The sequence below is a fragment of the Bidens hawaiensis genome, unplaced genomic scaffold (genome assembly GCF_021521415.1).
Source record: "Bidens hawaiensis isolate Kalapana, Puna unplaced genomic scaffold, B.hawaiensis_p1.1 tig00001721_1, whole genome shotgun sequence".
NCBI classification, from domain to species: domain Eukaryota; kingdom Viridiplantae; phylum Streptophyta; class Magnoliopsida; order Asterales; family Asteraceae; genus Bidens; species Bidens hawaiensis.
In genome coordinates, this window is record NW_027491098.1 from 2,502,181 (window position 1) to 2,518,756 (window position 16,576).

Here is a 16,576-nt window from a genome sequence, read left to right on the forward strand (position 1 = left end):
TTCTCTAAAGATTTAATAACAGAAATAGGGATAAAATACCAACATAAGTCACAAAAAGTTGTTATACTAATATTATAGTGCAAGAAATGATGATTCAGGTTTCACTCAAAACAGAGCCCATCCACTGAACCATCAGATTGTTCAAAAAAATGAGATAAAAGTTAGTTTGGGCTTCGTCCTGAACCAGGATCCCTCCACCCAAACCATTATCCTAAGCATATTATATTATCCATACACAACCAAAATAGAAATTGTTCAAACAACCAACATACACACATCAAAACAACCTGAAAACCAGGCTCAAACCTTGCCATCTTCACCCTGGTCGCCGTCCTTCTTTTCCGCTTCCGCCGCCTCATTAGCACATGCCTCCTTCGTCGCCTCTGAAGTACTTAGAACCTCGGCTTCTTCCACCTTCTCACCCCTCAACATCTTCAGCTTCTTTGCACAGTCTGCGGAATTCCAAGAATCTATCACATAGCCCTTTGCCTTCACCTCCTCTGACATCTTGAGAATTGACTCCATGATACTTGTAGCTGCAGACTTCTTGGCATCTTCAATAAGCTCGGCTTTCTCCAGCTCGAATGAAGCTTTAAGATCCACAATCTCTTTTTCCTTCTTTTTATGAAGCTTGATCCTTGTGTCTGCTGCGTGTTGGATATCTGCAATCTTGCCTTCAGCTTCTCTCAGAGCCAATTCGGCATCTTAGAGCCTTTGTTGGTAATTCTCAATTTCTTGTTATCCTCAGGTTAACATAAATTTTCGCAGACTATTATTTTCAGGACAAATAAAGATACTTACTGTTCCAAGAAGATTGGCAAGAGCTTGTAATTTCTCTCCAACATCAGCAGTGCTCATATCAGCAAAAGGCTCAGTCTCGGCTGAAGTGGTGGCCTTCCTTTTCTTCTGGGTGGCGCTCTTTTGGCGAGTAGTTTGAATCCTCGGCTTTGGGGAGAGAGTCTTGGAGTGCTCCTGTTTCACTAAAGTTTTATCCTCGATGAAGTCGTCCAAGTCGATTAAGCTGAAGGAAGATTTTGGTTTCGGCATTTCTGTGCAATAATTTATCAAGTTATTTTCGAGAAAGCGAAATCCTAAGGGTTCTATGAAATACCCAGGATACTTACCAGAAGACATACTTTCAGAAGACCTCGCAGTAGTTGTGCTAGTGTCGCCTATTTCTCCTTCAAACCGAAATTCTCTTTCTTGTGCCGGAATTTTGAACAAAGCTTTAAGCCTTCGATTCGTATCTTTCCTATACCTTACCAAATCCTCAAAAACTACTACAAAAAAGAAGATATATTAATACAAACTGTTTGCAGAAAGAAATTCTATCCTAAGGATTTCCAACCCTTATGAACCCATTCACCAGGCAAGTTTACTCCATCGCGAATTGAGTCATGGCGTACAAAGAAGAATTTCTTCTTCCAATCGTGGTCATTAGCAGACACTTTGGGGACCATGTAGAGGCGGCTGGTTTTGGATTGTAGGCAGTAACGGTGAGATCCGTGTGTGCGAAGATTATAGGTTGTGGCTATCTCAGGGATACCTATGGGCAGTTCATGGGTTCTGTTCAAAAGGTCTATTGTAGATAGGACTCTCCACACCATTGGCATGACTTGGGAGTAGGAGAAGCCAGTAATATCGAAAAACTCTTTAATGAGCGGGGAAAATGGATACGAAAGGCCGATTGAAAAGGGGTAATAGAAAAAACAAACCCAGGTTTCGGACGAAAAGTTAGCTTTGGCTTTGGGGTCGTATGGTCTGATGACGGCCTTAGCGGGTAGCAAGCCAGAATTTTTTAGAAATCTAATGTCGAGATCGTTGAAGAGCACTAATCCTCATCAGTAGCAGGGATGTGACCCTGATCGATGAAATCCTTAGAGGTTGCAAAAGAGTAAGGGTTGAACGATCGAGGGGTTCTTTTTCTCATTATTGTTCGAATTAAACAATAAACTTCAGAAAATTAAAAGATGAGAAAGAAAGAAACTGACCTGATTATGAAGCGATGAAGAGATTATTGTGATTTATGAGATTTGGGATGGATTGATTATAACCTAAAAGGACGGTTATAGGGCTTCCTCAATTCGCGTGCTTGTCCTTTCAAGTCGCAGAGATATTTTCAAGTTTAAAATTTAAATTTTTTACAGTTGTCACGCACTAACAAATTGGGGGCAATTGTTGGGAACAGATTTTTTATCCTCGGGATTTTGGTCATAACTTAAGGATTTCAACCTATCCTGCCAGTGCAAGTATTCTGAGGATTACACTTTGCTAATTCAATTGTCCTTTATTATTTTTGTTTGTTTTGCAGATAAGACCACGTGTTTAATGTGATTATAAGAATGTGGGTTTGTAACGGCTTCGTCAACTCGAACGTGGGAAGCAACGAATAATATAGGACTTAGTCTAGGGTTTATTCCAGATTTCTCGGAATTTCAGTTGTATACTTTTGATTATTTAAACGAGCTGATATGATCAATTAGAACACACACTTCACTTGCTTAGCTATCAACACTCATTGTAACACTTAGTATACGATCTACTATCAGCTCCACCACTTGTAATCACCCTTTTTGTTATTAATAAATAGACGGTGATAGTTTTCACCGTCCGGGGTTTTTTGTGCCGGAGATCTCAAGATCAAGGGCTTTTTCCCTCGAAATCAAATCATTGTGTTTACCCTATTTTCGATCAAGCACTCTGCTTCACATACGAATTTGATCACAAAATTATTTTGTTAATTTTTGACCGAAACACCCAATAATCTATTGGGTATGCATATGGCTAACCTTGCTTGCCATAATATTGATTAGTTTAAACCATTACTAGTATTAGTTTAAACCATTACTAGTATTAACCATTCACGCTAAATTTCGAAAATGGAACATGATCAGTATTTAATCTAATCTAAACGTTCCATCAATTAAATATATACATATATATAGCACAAAAGAATCATGTCTTAAAAAATATGCGAGTCACTTTTCATCAATTGTTTGTACCCACAATTGTTCAACAAATTACTAGACAAGAGATTATTTCTAATCCCGGAAACCAACAAAATGTTATCTTAATTTAAAGTGTTTCCGGGTAGGGGTGTTCTTCGGGTTATTTATTCGTGTTTCGGATTGTTCGGGTTGGGTTCTTCGGGTCTGAGCTCAAAGCAAATTGACCCAAGAACCTACCCAAATAAGGTCGGGTTGTTTGGGTTTCGGATTGAACGTGTCGGATTAATTCGGGTCATGAGCTTTAACAAGTAAAAAAATTCACCTTTAACAAGATCATAAATAAAACCATAATTCAAACCTTCATAAAACCATAATCAAGTCATTTTCAACATACAACCATATTAACTATAACAAAATCCAAAACCTTCAAAATTTCAAAACTTAATAGAATAAAATGTTTGAAACATAAAATTTGGTAAGTATTATAGGAACTTATCAAATTTAACTATAACAAAATCCAAGACCTTTGGTTACCTAGGGTTATAAAACATTAGAACCAACTATTTGAGTTATTTTGGTTGTTTGGGTCAACCGATTTTGAATATTTTAACTCAAATACCAACCCGATGTTTATTCTCGGGTTCTGGTTGAGAGATTATTCGGGTCAGGTTATCTGGGTCTTGGGTTGCTTCAGATTAGGTTTGTTATTCAAGTTCGGTTAAAAAACACACCCCTAGTTCCACGTGACGAGTAGCAATAGTATTGCCCAATTCTCTGAAAACGGGTCGATATATTATATATTGTATGTTATCGTTTATTTTATTGGTTATATCAACATATTAATTTATTCTATAAACCAATATTTTATTTTAAATTGAGTTGACTAATGTATTTTTTGCATACCCTTAAGCAACGTGTAGCTTGTGAACCTTGAAGACTTTATTTATGCAGTTATGCGAGATATGTCTTTTGTTCATGTCGACAATTTCACATATTCTTAATTTATATTCAATCTTTGATCCAGATTCCATATTAATGTAAACAAACAAAATCTCATAATCTTTGTTCATCACACATTCACACCCACCAAAACACAAACAAATTCAAATGTGCCTAAATCCTCTCTTATTTGTGTTCATTGTTCCTTTCATTTTGAGTGTCAAGGGCGATTTACCAGCCCCTTACTACCCGCTCGACAACATCGCGGTCAACTGTGGCTCGATAGGGAACACGTCTGCGCTCGATGGACGTGAATGGACCGGTGATGTTGGTACCAAGTTCAGCCTTTCAAGAAAACAAGCAGGTTGTCCATACATCTCTTTCGGGTGATCCTGTTCCCTACTTAACGGCTCGAGCCTCCCGTTCCCCGTTCTTCTACACGTTTAAACTCCATCCCGCCCCTAAATTCATCCGGTTACACTTCAATCCCGCTTCTTACATTGGGTTTGAAACATGTCCCGATTTCTTCACGGTACAAGCTGGACCGTACAAGCTCCTACACAACTTCAGTGCTTCGATTACTGCCCGGGCACTAGGTGTTATCTCTTTCTCTAAGGAATTTATTGTCAATGTCAAAGATAATCGGGAACTGACCATAACGATCTCTCCATCTAATACTAATGCGTACGCGTTTGTGAACGGCATTGAAATCATTTCAATGCCTTCGGGTCTATACTACACACCCGAAGGTGAACCGGGAGCAGATGTGGTTAACCCTCAAAGGTACAAGTTTTACATTGACAACACCACCGCGCTAGAGACAGTTCACCGTTTAAACATCGGTGGAAGTTCGATTTCACCTATTGAAGACACGGGTATGTTCCGAAGATGGTCGAAAGACTCGGATTACATATTGGAAAAGTTCAAGAAATTTCAAGTGTACCATGCTACTAGTATGATCAAATACACCAAGATACCAACAATCTCAGCACCTCTTAAGGTTTACCAAACATCATGGTCAACAGAATCATCTTACATTAAGAAATCAACAACTTTTACATGGAAATTGCCTGTGGATTTAGGATTCAGGTACTTGGTTCGGCTACATTTTTGTCAACACAACCCGGGAAAGAAAACTAGCAACGGTCACAAGGGATTCGGGATCATGGTTAATAATCATATAGTCGAGACAAACGCTGATGTGACCAATTGGGGAGGCGGGTACGAGGTTGCTGTTTATAAAGACTATGTGACAACAATGAGAGGCGATAAAACCATCGGTCAGTCTGATCTTTTAATCGTTATATATTCAAAGAGCGGGTTGGTTGAAGCGAAGCTGAACGGGTTAGAGGTTTTTAAACTAAGTAATCCGGACGATAGTCTTGTGGGTTCAAACCCTGCATTTGTACTACATTCATCACCAAATTGGATGCCAAAGTTACCAGCTTTTGGCACCATAAACTGGATTGCAACAAAACTTATATTATTAATCACTACAATAAACATCATAGTGTATATTCAAAGATGGTTTTGGGAGGAAAAACTCGGGAAGAAGAATAAACCAACACCATCAGCATCACCATCACCATCACCATCAGCATCATCAGATAATGATTCGTGTAGGTGTTTTTCACTAGCGGAGATCAATGCAGCCACCCGCAACTTCGACAAGGAGTTAATTATAGGCATGGGTGGTTTTGCAAAAGTGTATAAAGGTGTGATAGATGATGGTGCAAAAACCGTTGCTATAAAGTGAATGAGTTCACGATCACAAGAAGGCGCTCTCGAGTTTTGGATGGAGATTCAAATGATTTGGAGGCTTCGGCATAATCATCTGGTTTCCCTGATTGGGTACTGTGATGATGGTAATGAGATGATCCTTGTTTACGAGTATATGCCACACGGGACACTGGCTGAACATCTTTTTAAACTCGGGTCAGATGATAACACTAGCTTCACACCACTCTCGTGGGAGCAAAGGGTCAAGATTTGCATCGGTGCAGCCCGTGGGCTGGACTATTTACACACGGGTACTCATCACGGAGTCATTCATCGTGATGTCAAAACATCCAACATTTTACTAGACGAGAATTTTTTTCGGTAAGATTTCGGATTTTGGACTCGCCAAGATAGAAAATACGACCCAAATGTTGGCAAAATCGTACGTTAGCACAAACATTAAGGGCACGGTCGGGTACTTGGATCCAGACTACTTTCTGTCACGTAAACTATCACGAAAATCTGATGTGTACGCGTTTGGTGTCGTGTTGTTTGAAGTCTTATGTGGAAGACCCACTGTGGGCCCGGGGATTGAGGAGGATCAACGCAGCCAGAACATTCGGGACGGGAAACTTGATCAGATTATTGATCCATGTATACGAGGCGAAATCACTCCTCATTGCTTGAAAGTATTCATAAACTTAGCAGAAAAATGCTTGGAGAATCAACCGAAAAGAAGACCGAGCATGGCTAACATAATATCCGGCCTCGAATTTGAACTCGAGCAGCAAGAAACCGGAGGCTGGGCCATACCTGAAGAACCAGCATATAACGGTACCATATCGTTTACTAACTCACCGCGATCAGAACAATCAACATCAAGTGGGAACAAAAGGAGTCTGAAGCTCAAGAAACTGAAGAGTTGGAGATGGGATTTGCTTTGGAATGGACCGAAAGCCGCAAAAATGGATTCATTTGTTTCAGTAAGTAGCTCCAAGATGTACGAAAACTCATGCCGTCGGTTTCTTCTCTCCGAGATTCACTCAGCCACAAACGACTTCGACGAAAGCCTAATTATCGGAAATGGAGACTTCAGCACTGTGTACAAAGGCTACATCGATTACGGATCAAGACCAGTCGCCGTGAAAAGATTCAAGAAATTCATGATCGATAGCTGGTCGAAGAAACCCGACTTCGTGTCTGAGTTTTGTAAACAGAATGAAATGTTATCACAGCTCCAGAATTCCAATTTAGTCTCATTAATCGGATGCTGCTACCACAAACTGGAAGTGGTACTCGTGTACGAGTACATGGTTAACGGTGGCCTACGCGGGCATCTTTACAACCGCCAAAGTAGCGACCCGCTCACATGGAAACAAAGGCTAAACATAATAATTGATGCAGCACAAGGTCTGGAGTTTCTACAAACAGGTGGGCATAATAATATTCTTCACCATAATATAAACCCGGGTAACATTCTTTTAGACGATAAATTTGTCGGAAGAGTTTCTGATTACGGCCTCACAAATGCCGGTCCACTTTACGCTGTATCTGATAATCTTACCCATGTTCTGGGTAACTGTTTAGGGTATATGGACCCTGAATGCATGTTTGGTAATGGCATTAAACTACCTAGTGAAAAATCCGACGTTTATTCATTTGGTGTTGTGTTGTTGGAAGTGTTGTGTGGTCGAAAGGTTGAAGATCAAACAGTTCAAAGGGATCAAGTGTTTTTGAAAGGCTGGGTGAAGAGTAATATTGCGAAAGGAACGGTTCATAAGACGATCGATCCGAGGTTGAAGGGGAAGATAGCAGCTGAGTGTTTGAATGAATTCGTGAAGATTGCTGAAAGTTGTTTGGCTGACCGGAGTAGTGATCGGCCGTCGATGGGAGAGGTTGTTAAAAGGCTCAAGTTTGCAGCTCAACTGCAAGAAGCTGCAAAGGTCTAATTAAGTAATTATGGTTATTTGATTTATTTAACTTGTACTTTCTATTTTTTATATTCTAGTGTTTAATTTTGTACTAATAGTTTTAGTTATAAAACTAGTTACCAGTTTCATCACTTCATGCGTATTTAAATTCTTCATGTATAAAATGTCTTTTAATCACTAAATATTTTCATTGATTTCTTGAAACATTGACTTCCGTCAAGTTAGATGTGTTAAATACAGAGAAACAATACATAATCTACATCGAATATTTCTAACATTATCTCTCTTTTTTTTTTAACGGTTATTTCGATCATTGACTCACCCAATCATCTTTATTTCATCACCGGAAGAAAATCCACCATAGATAAGAAAATTCTCTGAACCAACCTGAAATTCGCTTTTCTTTTCTTTTTTCTTTTTTTTTCTTTTTTTTTTTTTTTTTTGTTAACGACCCTCTTTTTAAATTTTAACTGCCTTACCTCACCAGGGATAATTGGCAATTTCTAACACTATCTACTCATGAGATCCGCATTGAGATTTTGAAGTTGTAATTTAATATGGAGCCCTTATAATTCATTTTGTGTGCTTTTGTTTCGATGGTGGTGAAGTGCGAACCATTAGTTTTGATCATATAGAAAATCACATGTAAACTTATACTAGTCATATGACTCATATTAGAATTTACACTTATACAAAGAGTTTAAAATTACACCAGACAAAAAAGATAAATTATCTTGCTTGTATTTAAAATTCAATAAATCTCATGCTTTTTTAAGTATATATGTGACTTCTTTTTAACATTTTATTATGCCTTTAATTTTATTATTATGTTTGTTTTTTCCCTTGAATTAACTTGTTGATAAAGATCACTAAAATTATTTAAGTCCACAACTATAATTTTTATAGATTGTGACATTCTTAGATATTTTCCTTTATTTAATGTAGTACTACTTGTAGATAATACAATGCCTAATAGTTCTCTCATTTAATATAGTACTACATGTGTATCCTGTTCCTATGTATTGTTATCTAGTTCCTTCATTTAATAATATGTCACTACTTGTAGATTCATCACACCGTTTTATATGTTTGCCATTTGATCATCTATGCATACAGGTTTTTGCGGATCATTAATATCTTGTTAATTCCATGTTACGAGTAACTTTATTTCATTGGAGTTTAGTCTAAATTCTATTGAAGTAGTCATAGTTTTATATTATACTCTACAAATTACAATTGCAAGTTTCTAATGTAAAATATGTATATTCCAAATTCTTTGTTTCAACCGGTTACGTTATATTATTCATAGTATTATATCAAATAGTCATAATATTAGTGTAAAAAATCGATAAAACGTGTTACACAAAAAAGGCTAATGATAATGTAAGACCACTGGCCGTGAGGATGTCCTGATGTTGAGGATAGAGGGGGAGGGGGAGGGGGAGGGGGTGACGGGACTTGTGGCACATGTACCGCCCATTTTCGAATGGTCTTATTCTCGTTTCAATCTTCCAAATTTCTAGTTCCGTATCCGGTCACTCTAGTACCACCCCTCAAAAACGTACACTCGTAATTTTGATCATGTGTTATATATATTTGATGTACATCAACACCCACTCATTAAACAATATATTAAACCAAACATTAGTAATAATTATTATTTAGAAAATACCAAATGATGCTCTTTTCCAAGTGGTGCATCAAAGATACATTACAATTATGACAGCATATAAACTGATATCAGGATTTAATTAGCATATAATACTACATGTTGAGGAACAAGTAGCAGCTGTACCTCACGTGCACAAGCCAGTCCATTATTTCTTGTCATCACCGAAGAGATAACCCAAGGAAGAATTGCCACCAGGAGCAGCATGGACCTTGGTTGATGGTCGGTCCTGACACAAATCACATACAAATATAACTCAAATGATCATGTTATAGTTACACCGCCCCAATCTGATTTAATTGACACCATCAAACGACCGTCCATAAAACACTCAGATTCTCGTTTTAATAAAAATAAGAAACTCGAACTTTGAAAATAATTTGTCAGAACGGCCGTTTGGTCAATATCATGACAACTTTTCTGACCATAGATAGTCAAACTTTGAAATTGTTTTGTCAAAACAGCTGTCTGACCTTCCAGACAGTCGTTTGAAATGGTGGGACTAGATGTTATGGTGTGTGTAATATGTGAATCATCTGATAACTTATACTATCTGTAGACGATAAAATTGAATGAAAAGTATCATACAGTTATGAAATTGCCGCAGTTCTGGCCATCTGCCCTGTGGTAATTGTTTGTTGAGCTGTCAGTAGCAGGTTTAGGATCTTGGTTGATAATACTGTAAGATTCAGCAGCCTTTTCTGAAGAATCGTCGGTCTCGGTGGCGGTGTTATCATCCGAGGGTTCTGAATTGTCAGGTGATGGCTCAGTGGTTGCAGCAGCAGCATCTTCGCTCGGGTTCTCTGGTGACGGTTGAGTATTACCGCCCTCTTCGCTACCGAACAAGTAACCTAAGGAACTCTGTCCTCCGCCACAACTTACACCTCGGCCCATTTTCTGTTATTTTTCGTGCCGTTTCCAAATCGTATCAACACAACATATATGATATTAGTCGAGTTTGTTTTTAATAAGTTTTTACTTGATTAATCATTGAACAGATCTACAGTTAAAATTATGTTCTATAAACAACTAACTTACAAAATCAGAAAAAGTTATACATATTAACAAACAGATCTAAGATAATCGTCTCGTGCAAACAGAGTAAGCAAAATTTTATAATTAAAAAGATATCAAACAAGCAGATTACAAAATGTTGATAAGAATAAGATGATACGAAGAAATAAGAAACAACTAATTATAAATGTTGAATTAGAGATATGACATTACAAATCTGGTAAAAAAAATAATATGATAATTTGCAGATCTAAGATTAATGTTGATGTGTAATTATGAATATGAAGATTGAAGAAGAAGAAACGTAACGAAACGAACCTTATGATGTTGTGAAGAATCAAATGAAGGAAACGTGAGATTGCAGAAAGATGAAAGTAAATGAATGAATTTAAATGTAAAGGGAATGAGGAATGTTTGACGCTCAATTTACATTCGGTTGAATGGTAAGTTATTATTATGATGAATATTAATGCCCTCACATTAACTGTCAATTTGAATTTTATTTAATTCTAACGGTCTCGTTTAATCCAGTAATGTGATGACACGTGTATATAACGGAGGATATTTACATTTATGTGTGTGATAATTGGTTTGTTTAATTATTTAATCCCGTTATGTGTTGACACATGGATAGATCGAGTTATGTTATGTTGTTACAAAAGGGAAATAAAATGAAAGAAATTGAAGTTGTGAATATGGGTGTCGGTGTGAAATGTGAATGGAGGAAGAAGAATATGTGCTTTATGTTGCGCCTGTCATTGGGCTTGTGGGTTTCATTGCTGGGCCTCCGAGTTCTAGGCCACAGCCCAGTGGCTTAAGTCCTTGTTTAACCAAGTCCACACTAAATTAGGATAAAGGGACAGGTCATTACCTTCATTTCCTTGTTCGTCACGTCTACGTCTTCTCATTTTTCATCATTCTCAACCATTCCATTATTTAATATTGTAAAGAATTAAAAAAGCAAAAAACCATGTGATTGGCTCATTTCCCCTCTCCTTTCAATGATCCGTGTAAAACGGTCATTCACCTCATTTCACTAGTGAAATGATGAAGGAGGGGGGCGGTGTTCTACTTAGACCAGTGAGTGACTAAATGGCCACGTAGGACCATTTGACCATCCTCAATGAAATATACCCTCCAGCCTTAGCCACTAGAATATGGAATAAGTCAATTGGACAATAGGTTAGTTAGATCAATTGAGTTTCATTTATATACTAATTGGTCACATATTTTGTTATAATTCATTAATTATTATAAATACAACTAGGTGATTTGAACTCGCGTTACCAACAAAAATGTGTTTGTAATCATGCTTCGAGACTTGACCTTGATCAACCTTCCATTAATGTTGTTTTATGTGAAAGTATAAACTCGTATTGACAATGCTACATGAGATTACATGTTATAAAATATGAGTAATTAAACCCGAGCCCCAAACCTCAACACAAAACTTGTGACCAACCAACCATATGTGGCCCATATAGCCACATTAAGCGGCGAGTATGCCATTTCACATGCACTTAACCCAAAAACCTAACGCACTTTCATTTGAAGGGCCATTGATGTTACGCTTTCAAACTATTCGGGATCATAGTGTAACTTCTCAAAGTTAAGGACCATACATGCAATATGAGTATGACATATAAACCATCCGAGTATTTAACTTTATAAAAATGCTATTATAACCTAGAGAGGTGAATCAGTTGCTTGTTGCTTTTAATATTCTGTCCACTTTATTCACAGACTATTTCCTGTGAAAATTTAGAGATTCCACAAGAATAAGTAAAATATTAAAAACAAGAGATATAAACTATGGATAGTGGTTTAGTTGGAGAGTAACAAATCCACCTATCTCTACCCGTTAGTCTTCGATGAGTTGTTGCTTCACCCCTTATCCTCAAAATAGGCAGAAATGACATTCACAAATTCTCTTTAAACTTGATAGGGATTATCAAACTTCTCTCTAGTATTATATAGACTACCAATAAATTATCCCTAATTATTGTATGTTAGTTAGGCTCACTAACTTTTTCTCTAGCACTGGTAGGGATTGCCAACAACATAAAGCCATAAAGGCTTGAAGGGGCCTTTGGACATGTTTGTCCTTTTAAAGGTATAAATGTCAAGTCTAACTGGGGCATGCTTTCATAGACTTATTTGAACTTCAAAAGTTAGTCAAATTTACGAATTAGTAAAAAGGGGTAAAAGATGAGGTGTCTAACTGAGGCAATAATGTGTTGTTGGTTGCATGCAGGGCATAAGACAAGGTGGCTTGTACTTTTAGATGTTTTTATGTATTTTATGATTCATTAGTGTTTCTAAAATTTTAAACCATATAGAACCAAGCGTCTACACTACAACAGGACTCAATGAGTACATTAAATTCTGAAACTTCGGCACAAAAAATTAAAATGTAAATTTTCATAAATGCTTTAATCATGAAAATGTTCTATTTATACAAATGATTTATTATGAAACTATTTTATGTATATAGATCCTCTGATTGTAAGAAATGATTTATACTGCATGTTATCTACTATTTTGGATGTTAAAAACATTATACCTCACTTGGATCCATCGTTATTGTAATGCTTAAATGAGTCGTCTCATATAATGAAACACGTTTATCCGTCAAGCAAGAATGCTTGATATTTCTTAATATCATTGTTAATGAATAATGATAGTATTCTGTTATCATCATTTGTGATCAGAGTACCTTCAAAATTACTTATTTCTAGCAAAATAACATCAACTAGTCATTCGACAAATGGGATTTATTATTATAATTTAAGAAATAAATCTGAATAAAACACATGTATACCTATGCAACTACAAACATTTAAAACTGAGAAGACTTCAAGAAATGATTTATACACCACATTTATTACAACCACCATTGATTTGAGGGTAAATCTGCAAAAAAGCTGTGGTACAAGTAATTACTGGATTATTGTGGTGTAGAAATCATCTCCTCCCTATAAAGCTTATGTGATCTTTGCAATTTCAACTAGTAACTTGTGTAGGGCCTGAGGCTTTGAAAAGAAAGGGGAGTGATCAGAACCTTTGAGGCGGAATACTTTTTCAGGCGGGCTTTCATTTATCATGCTTTCTTGTAGAGTTATGGGGATGGCATTGTCATCGGGAGTTTCTATGTAGAATCGTCTCACCGATCCATAGTTTGCATCTGAAAGTGACAGCTTTTCCAGAACAGGCGGGAATGGAATTGGCCTCATTGAAACAGAAGCTAATGCTACATCCTAAAACAGAAAGATGATCATTTAAGCATTTAAAAGTTATTGCATTTGTATATTATTTGTGCTCATATAAAAAAAAGGTCCCATTTGGCATTGACAAGGGTCAACTCTGAATGATATATATTATATATACATGTGTCAATCATGACATATTTATCAAGAAATGAGTTAAATTTGGTGATTCTTGTTTTCTTATGGGTTCATATATGATTTTGTTGACAAATGACAATAGGAAGCCTGTTAATGGTGGAGAATTAATAACGAGCCATACCTTTGCAGGACTGCGATTGAATAAAAGGTCCTTCAAGAGCATTTTGTCAAGATCAATTGCAGTTGGAGGCAAATCATTACCGTTTGTGTAGAGGAACTTTTGAGCTTGCCTCATGAGATCGCTTGTATTTTCCTATATCATAATATGAAAAAAATGTGTATTTGTCAAGTGCCACAGAAAATTGAAATGTCCCAAAACTCAACTTGAAAGATGACTAAAATAACTGAAAATGGCCCAATAGTTTGTGTTTCAAGTCTTTTTAGAGACATCAATGCATGTTTGTTTAATATCAGAGGCTTATTGTAGATTAATTTCGGGTCAAAAGTCAAACCTTCTGGGAGAACATATCAAGAGTACTTTGTCCACTTTTCAACATCGAAGCAGCAACAAAGATAGCTTTTGCAATTTTAGATGGAAATAGTTCCATGGCATATGATATGCATGCACCACCATATTCATGGCCTACCAAAATTACCTGCATAAATTCAGATACAAAATGATTTTAAATTTGGAATATATAATTGGAATGTGAAATGAAGTTTCACTTTCACAGTAATACTAAAACAAACCTATCTTGCATATAAAAAAGGGACATATGTGATCTGGTCCAACATAGAAATTAAATCTAACTGAAGCTTTATATTAAACAATTGGCAATGCATCAAGTACATTGAAATAAATGGTCCTGCATTCTGCTCACATCTAGATCTGCTTTTAAGTTTAAAAATTTTTATTTTAAACTTCCTCTTCCAAACAGAGCTATGCTCTAACATAAGTTAGACTTTCAATCATATAACTTATGTAAGATCTCTGTTTATATCAATGTCAAAGAAGCAGCAATAAAAAGAGAAACAAACCTTCTCTCTATCCGCAAGCTTTTCCAAGAAATCCGTGAGCGGCGTCACGTATTGTGATAAACTTTTGACGCTATTGGTGTCGAACAAATCAATTCCAGAACCAGTTAAATCAATAGCAGTAACTCTGAATTTACATTCTTCTAACAGTGCAATTGTTTTGTACCAACACCAGGCTCCAAAACCTCCTCCATGAACAAGCACAATATGCTTCACCTCCAACTCATCAACATTTACATCCTGATACACACAAATTAGATCAGACACCCTACCGATATATCGTCTAAACGCTATAATATGAAAATACAACTCAACTTTTAATCCAATCACAAAACAACTTAATAGTCAAATTCAAACAAATTATTCACAGCAATAATCCACCATTCCACCTACACGATTTACGCACCACACAATAACAGAAATGCCGAGGTAATACCCCAATCAACAATCCAATAGAGAAAGGACCGCGAGATCACACTTGAATATACCAAGATAGTGACAAGTCAAGGTCCCTTGGGCACCATGAATTAGAATGGTACAGATGTAGATACGATAGGTCCGGTATAAATACACAATTGTAATTGTAACCAAGAGATATATTAATTAATTCATTCTTATATTTACACCTTTTACTGTATGTTTCCTGTCTAAATGTTAATCATGATCAATATTCATACGGATTAGGATTTGCTTAAACAAACATCAATAATAATAATAACAGGTTTGGATCAATCAATTCAAACCTGATTAAGGAGCTGCTGAGGCGGAAGCAGAGGATCGGTAAGCGACCGAGCCCGAGTACTCGAGCTCCGCGGCAGTGGCTGATGACGTTTGGAGTTCGGTTGATGATGGCGGACCGACGTGGATCGATCAAACGGCAAGACACCACCGGCGTTTTGGTGCTGAAAAAGAAGAGCAGCAGCAATTGCATGTTAATGAATGACAGGATCATCTCGCTTAATCGAAGACGATCGAACACGAGACCACCGATTGCTGCTTGATGATTGATTTGTTACGCGTTTGGAGTTGTTTTTCCGTGGTGGTGGTGATTTAGTGGATAAGCATATGCCCATTGTGGTTCAATGCATTGGTTATAAAGTTATTAGGGTTTATGTGTGAATATAAAAGTGGCTTCAAAAATGGCGGAGAAAGAAAGAAAGAAAGAAAACAGTTGTAGGCTTTTTGCTCGCAACTGCATATTGCTGCTGGCGTTGTCTTTTCATTTATTTTTTTTTTCTTTTATTTTTGTTATGTTTTTTTTTTATTGGGGAAAGTATACGAGTTTGACTTAACATATAGTTATGTTTTATTTAATACTAAAATACTTTACGTCAAATTCTGTTTTAGTAAAATATATAAAATACTTTTATGGGATCCTATAAGTATGCTATTTTAAAGAAAAATAATCAAGATTTAATTTTATATTTTAACGACTATTCGGATCATTAACGAGTCACTATTTCATCCGATCTCTCCTTGGAGTATCGGAAACTGCCCTCAGGAGAAAACTCACCGTATGTAAGAAACGCTATGGCCCAAGTTGGGAACCTTTATTTTGCCACAAACGAGACTTGAATTTAAAACTTCTCGAGATCAATGGCTGCTAGGTTTATTAAATAGATAATAATAATAATAATAAATACAATGTTATTTAAGTTGAATGCAATATTAAGATTCTGTCTACCGTATCTCACTTTAATGTAAGAAAAACACTATGTATTTAAGAAGAAAAATATGCTCATAACACTACAAAAAAGAATATTCCTGATCTATAGTATTTCAACATATATTTTTTTGAATGAAGCCTTGTCTTAATCTTAATCTTAAATATATATAAATAAAATTTTTAAAAACTCTTTTATTGTCTTTTTCAATGTGGTGTAGTGGTAAGTAGCTTGGGTTTCTCAATGAAGACTCAAGTTCAAACTCCATTAACAACAATTTAGAGGGGACATGGGTGGCTCAATAAAGGAAGAC

At 36.5% G+C, this 16,576-nt stretch overlaps 1 protein-coding gene and 2 pseudogenes across 3 annotated transcripts; 1 reads left to right on the top strand and 2 right to left on the bottom strand.

Moving 5' to 3' along the window:
* Nucleotides 1-4,053: 4,053 nt before the first annotated feature.
* On the top strand, nt 4,054-7,555 carry LOC143596681 (receptor-like protein kinase FERONIA; annotated as a pseudogene).
* Nucleotides 7,556-9,179: 1,624 nt separating this feature from the next.
* LOC143595397 (protein SPIRAL1-like 1) lies at nt 9,180-10,665 on the bottom strand. Of its 2 annotated transcripts, XM_077074430.1 has the most exons (3): nt 10,539-10,665; nt 9,795-10,103; nt 9,180-9,435 (listed from the first exon to the last, which is right to left on the bottom strand). In XM_077074430.1, exons 2-3 carry the CDS (start codon nt 10,098-10,100, stop codon nt 9,355-9,357), a joined length of 387 nt encoding a protein of 128 aa, XP_076930545.1. In that variant the 5' UTR covers nt 10,101-10,103; nt 10,539-10,665; the 3' UTR covers nt 9,180-9,354. The 2 variants fall into 2 exon arrangements, with proteins under 2 accessions (XP_076930545.1, XP_076930538.1); XM_077074423.1 differs by lacking the exon at nt 10,539-10,665 and having other exon boundaries at nt 9,183-9,435; nt 9,795-10,155.
* A 2,307-nt stretch (nt 10,666-12,972) lies between these two features.
* LOC143595409 (putative methylesterase 11, chloroplastic) lies at nt 12,973-15,743 on the bottom strand (annotated as a pseudogene). The gene is made up of 5 exons (XR_013146519.1): nt 15,343-15,743; nt 14,603-14,839; nt 14,077-14,220; nt 13,746-13,877; nt 12,973-13,477 (listed from the first exon to the last, which is right to left on the bottom strand). The product of XR_013146519.1 is annotated as a putative methylesterase 11, chloroplastic (transcript).
* Nucleotides 15,744-16,576: the final 833 nt, after the last annotated feature.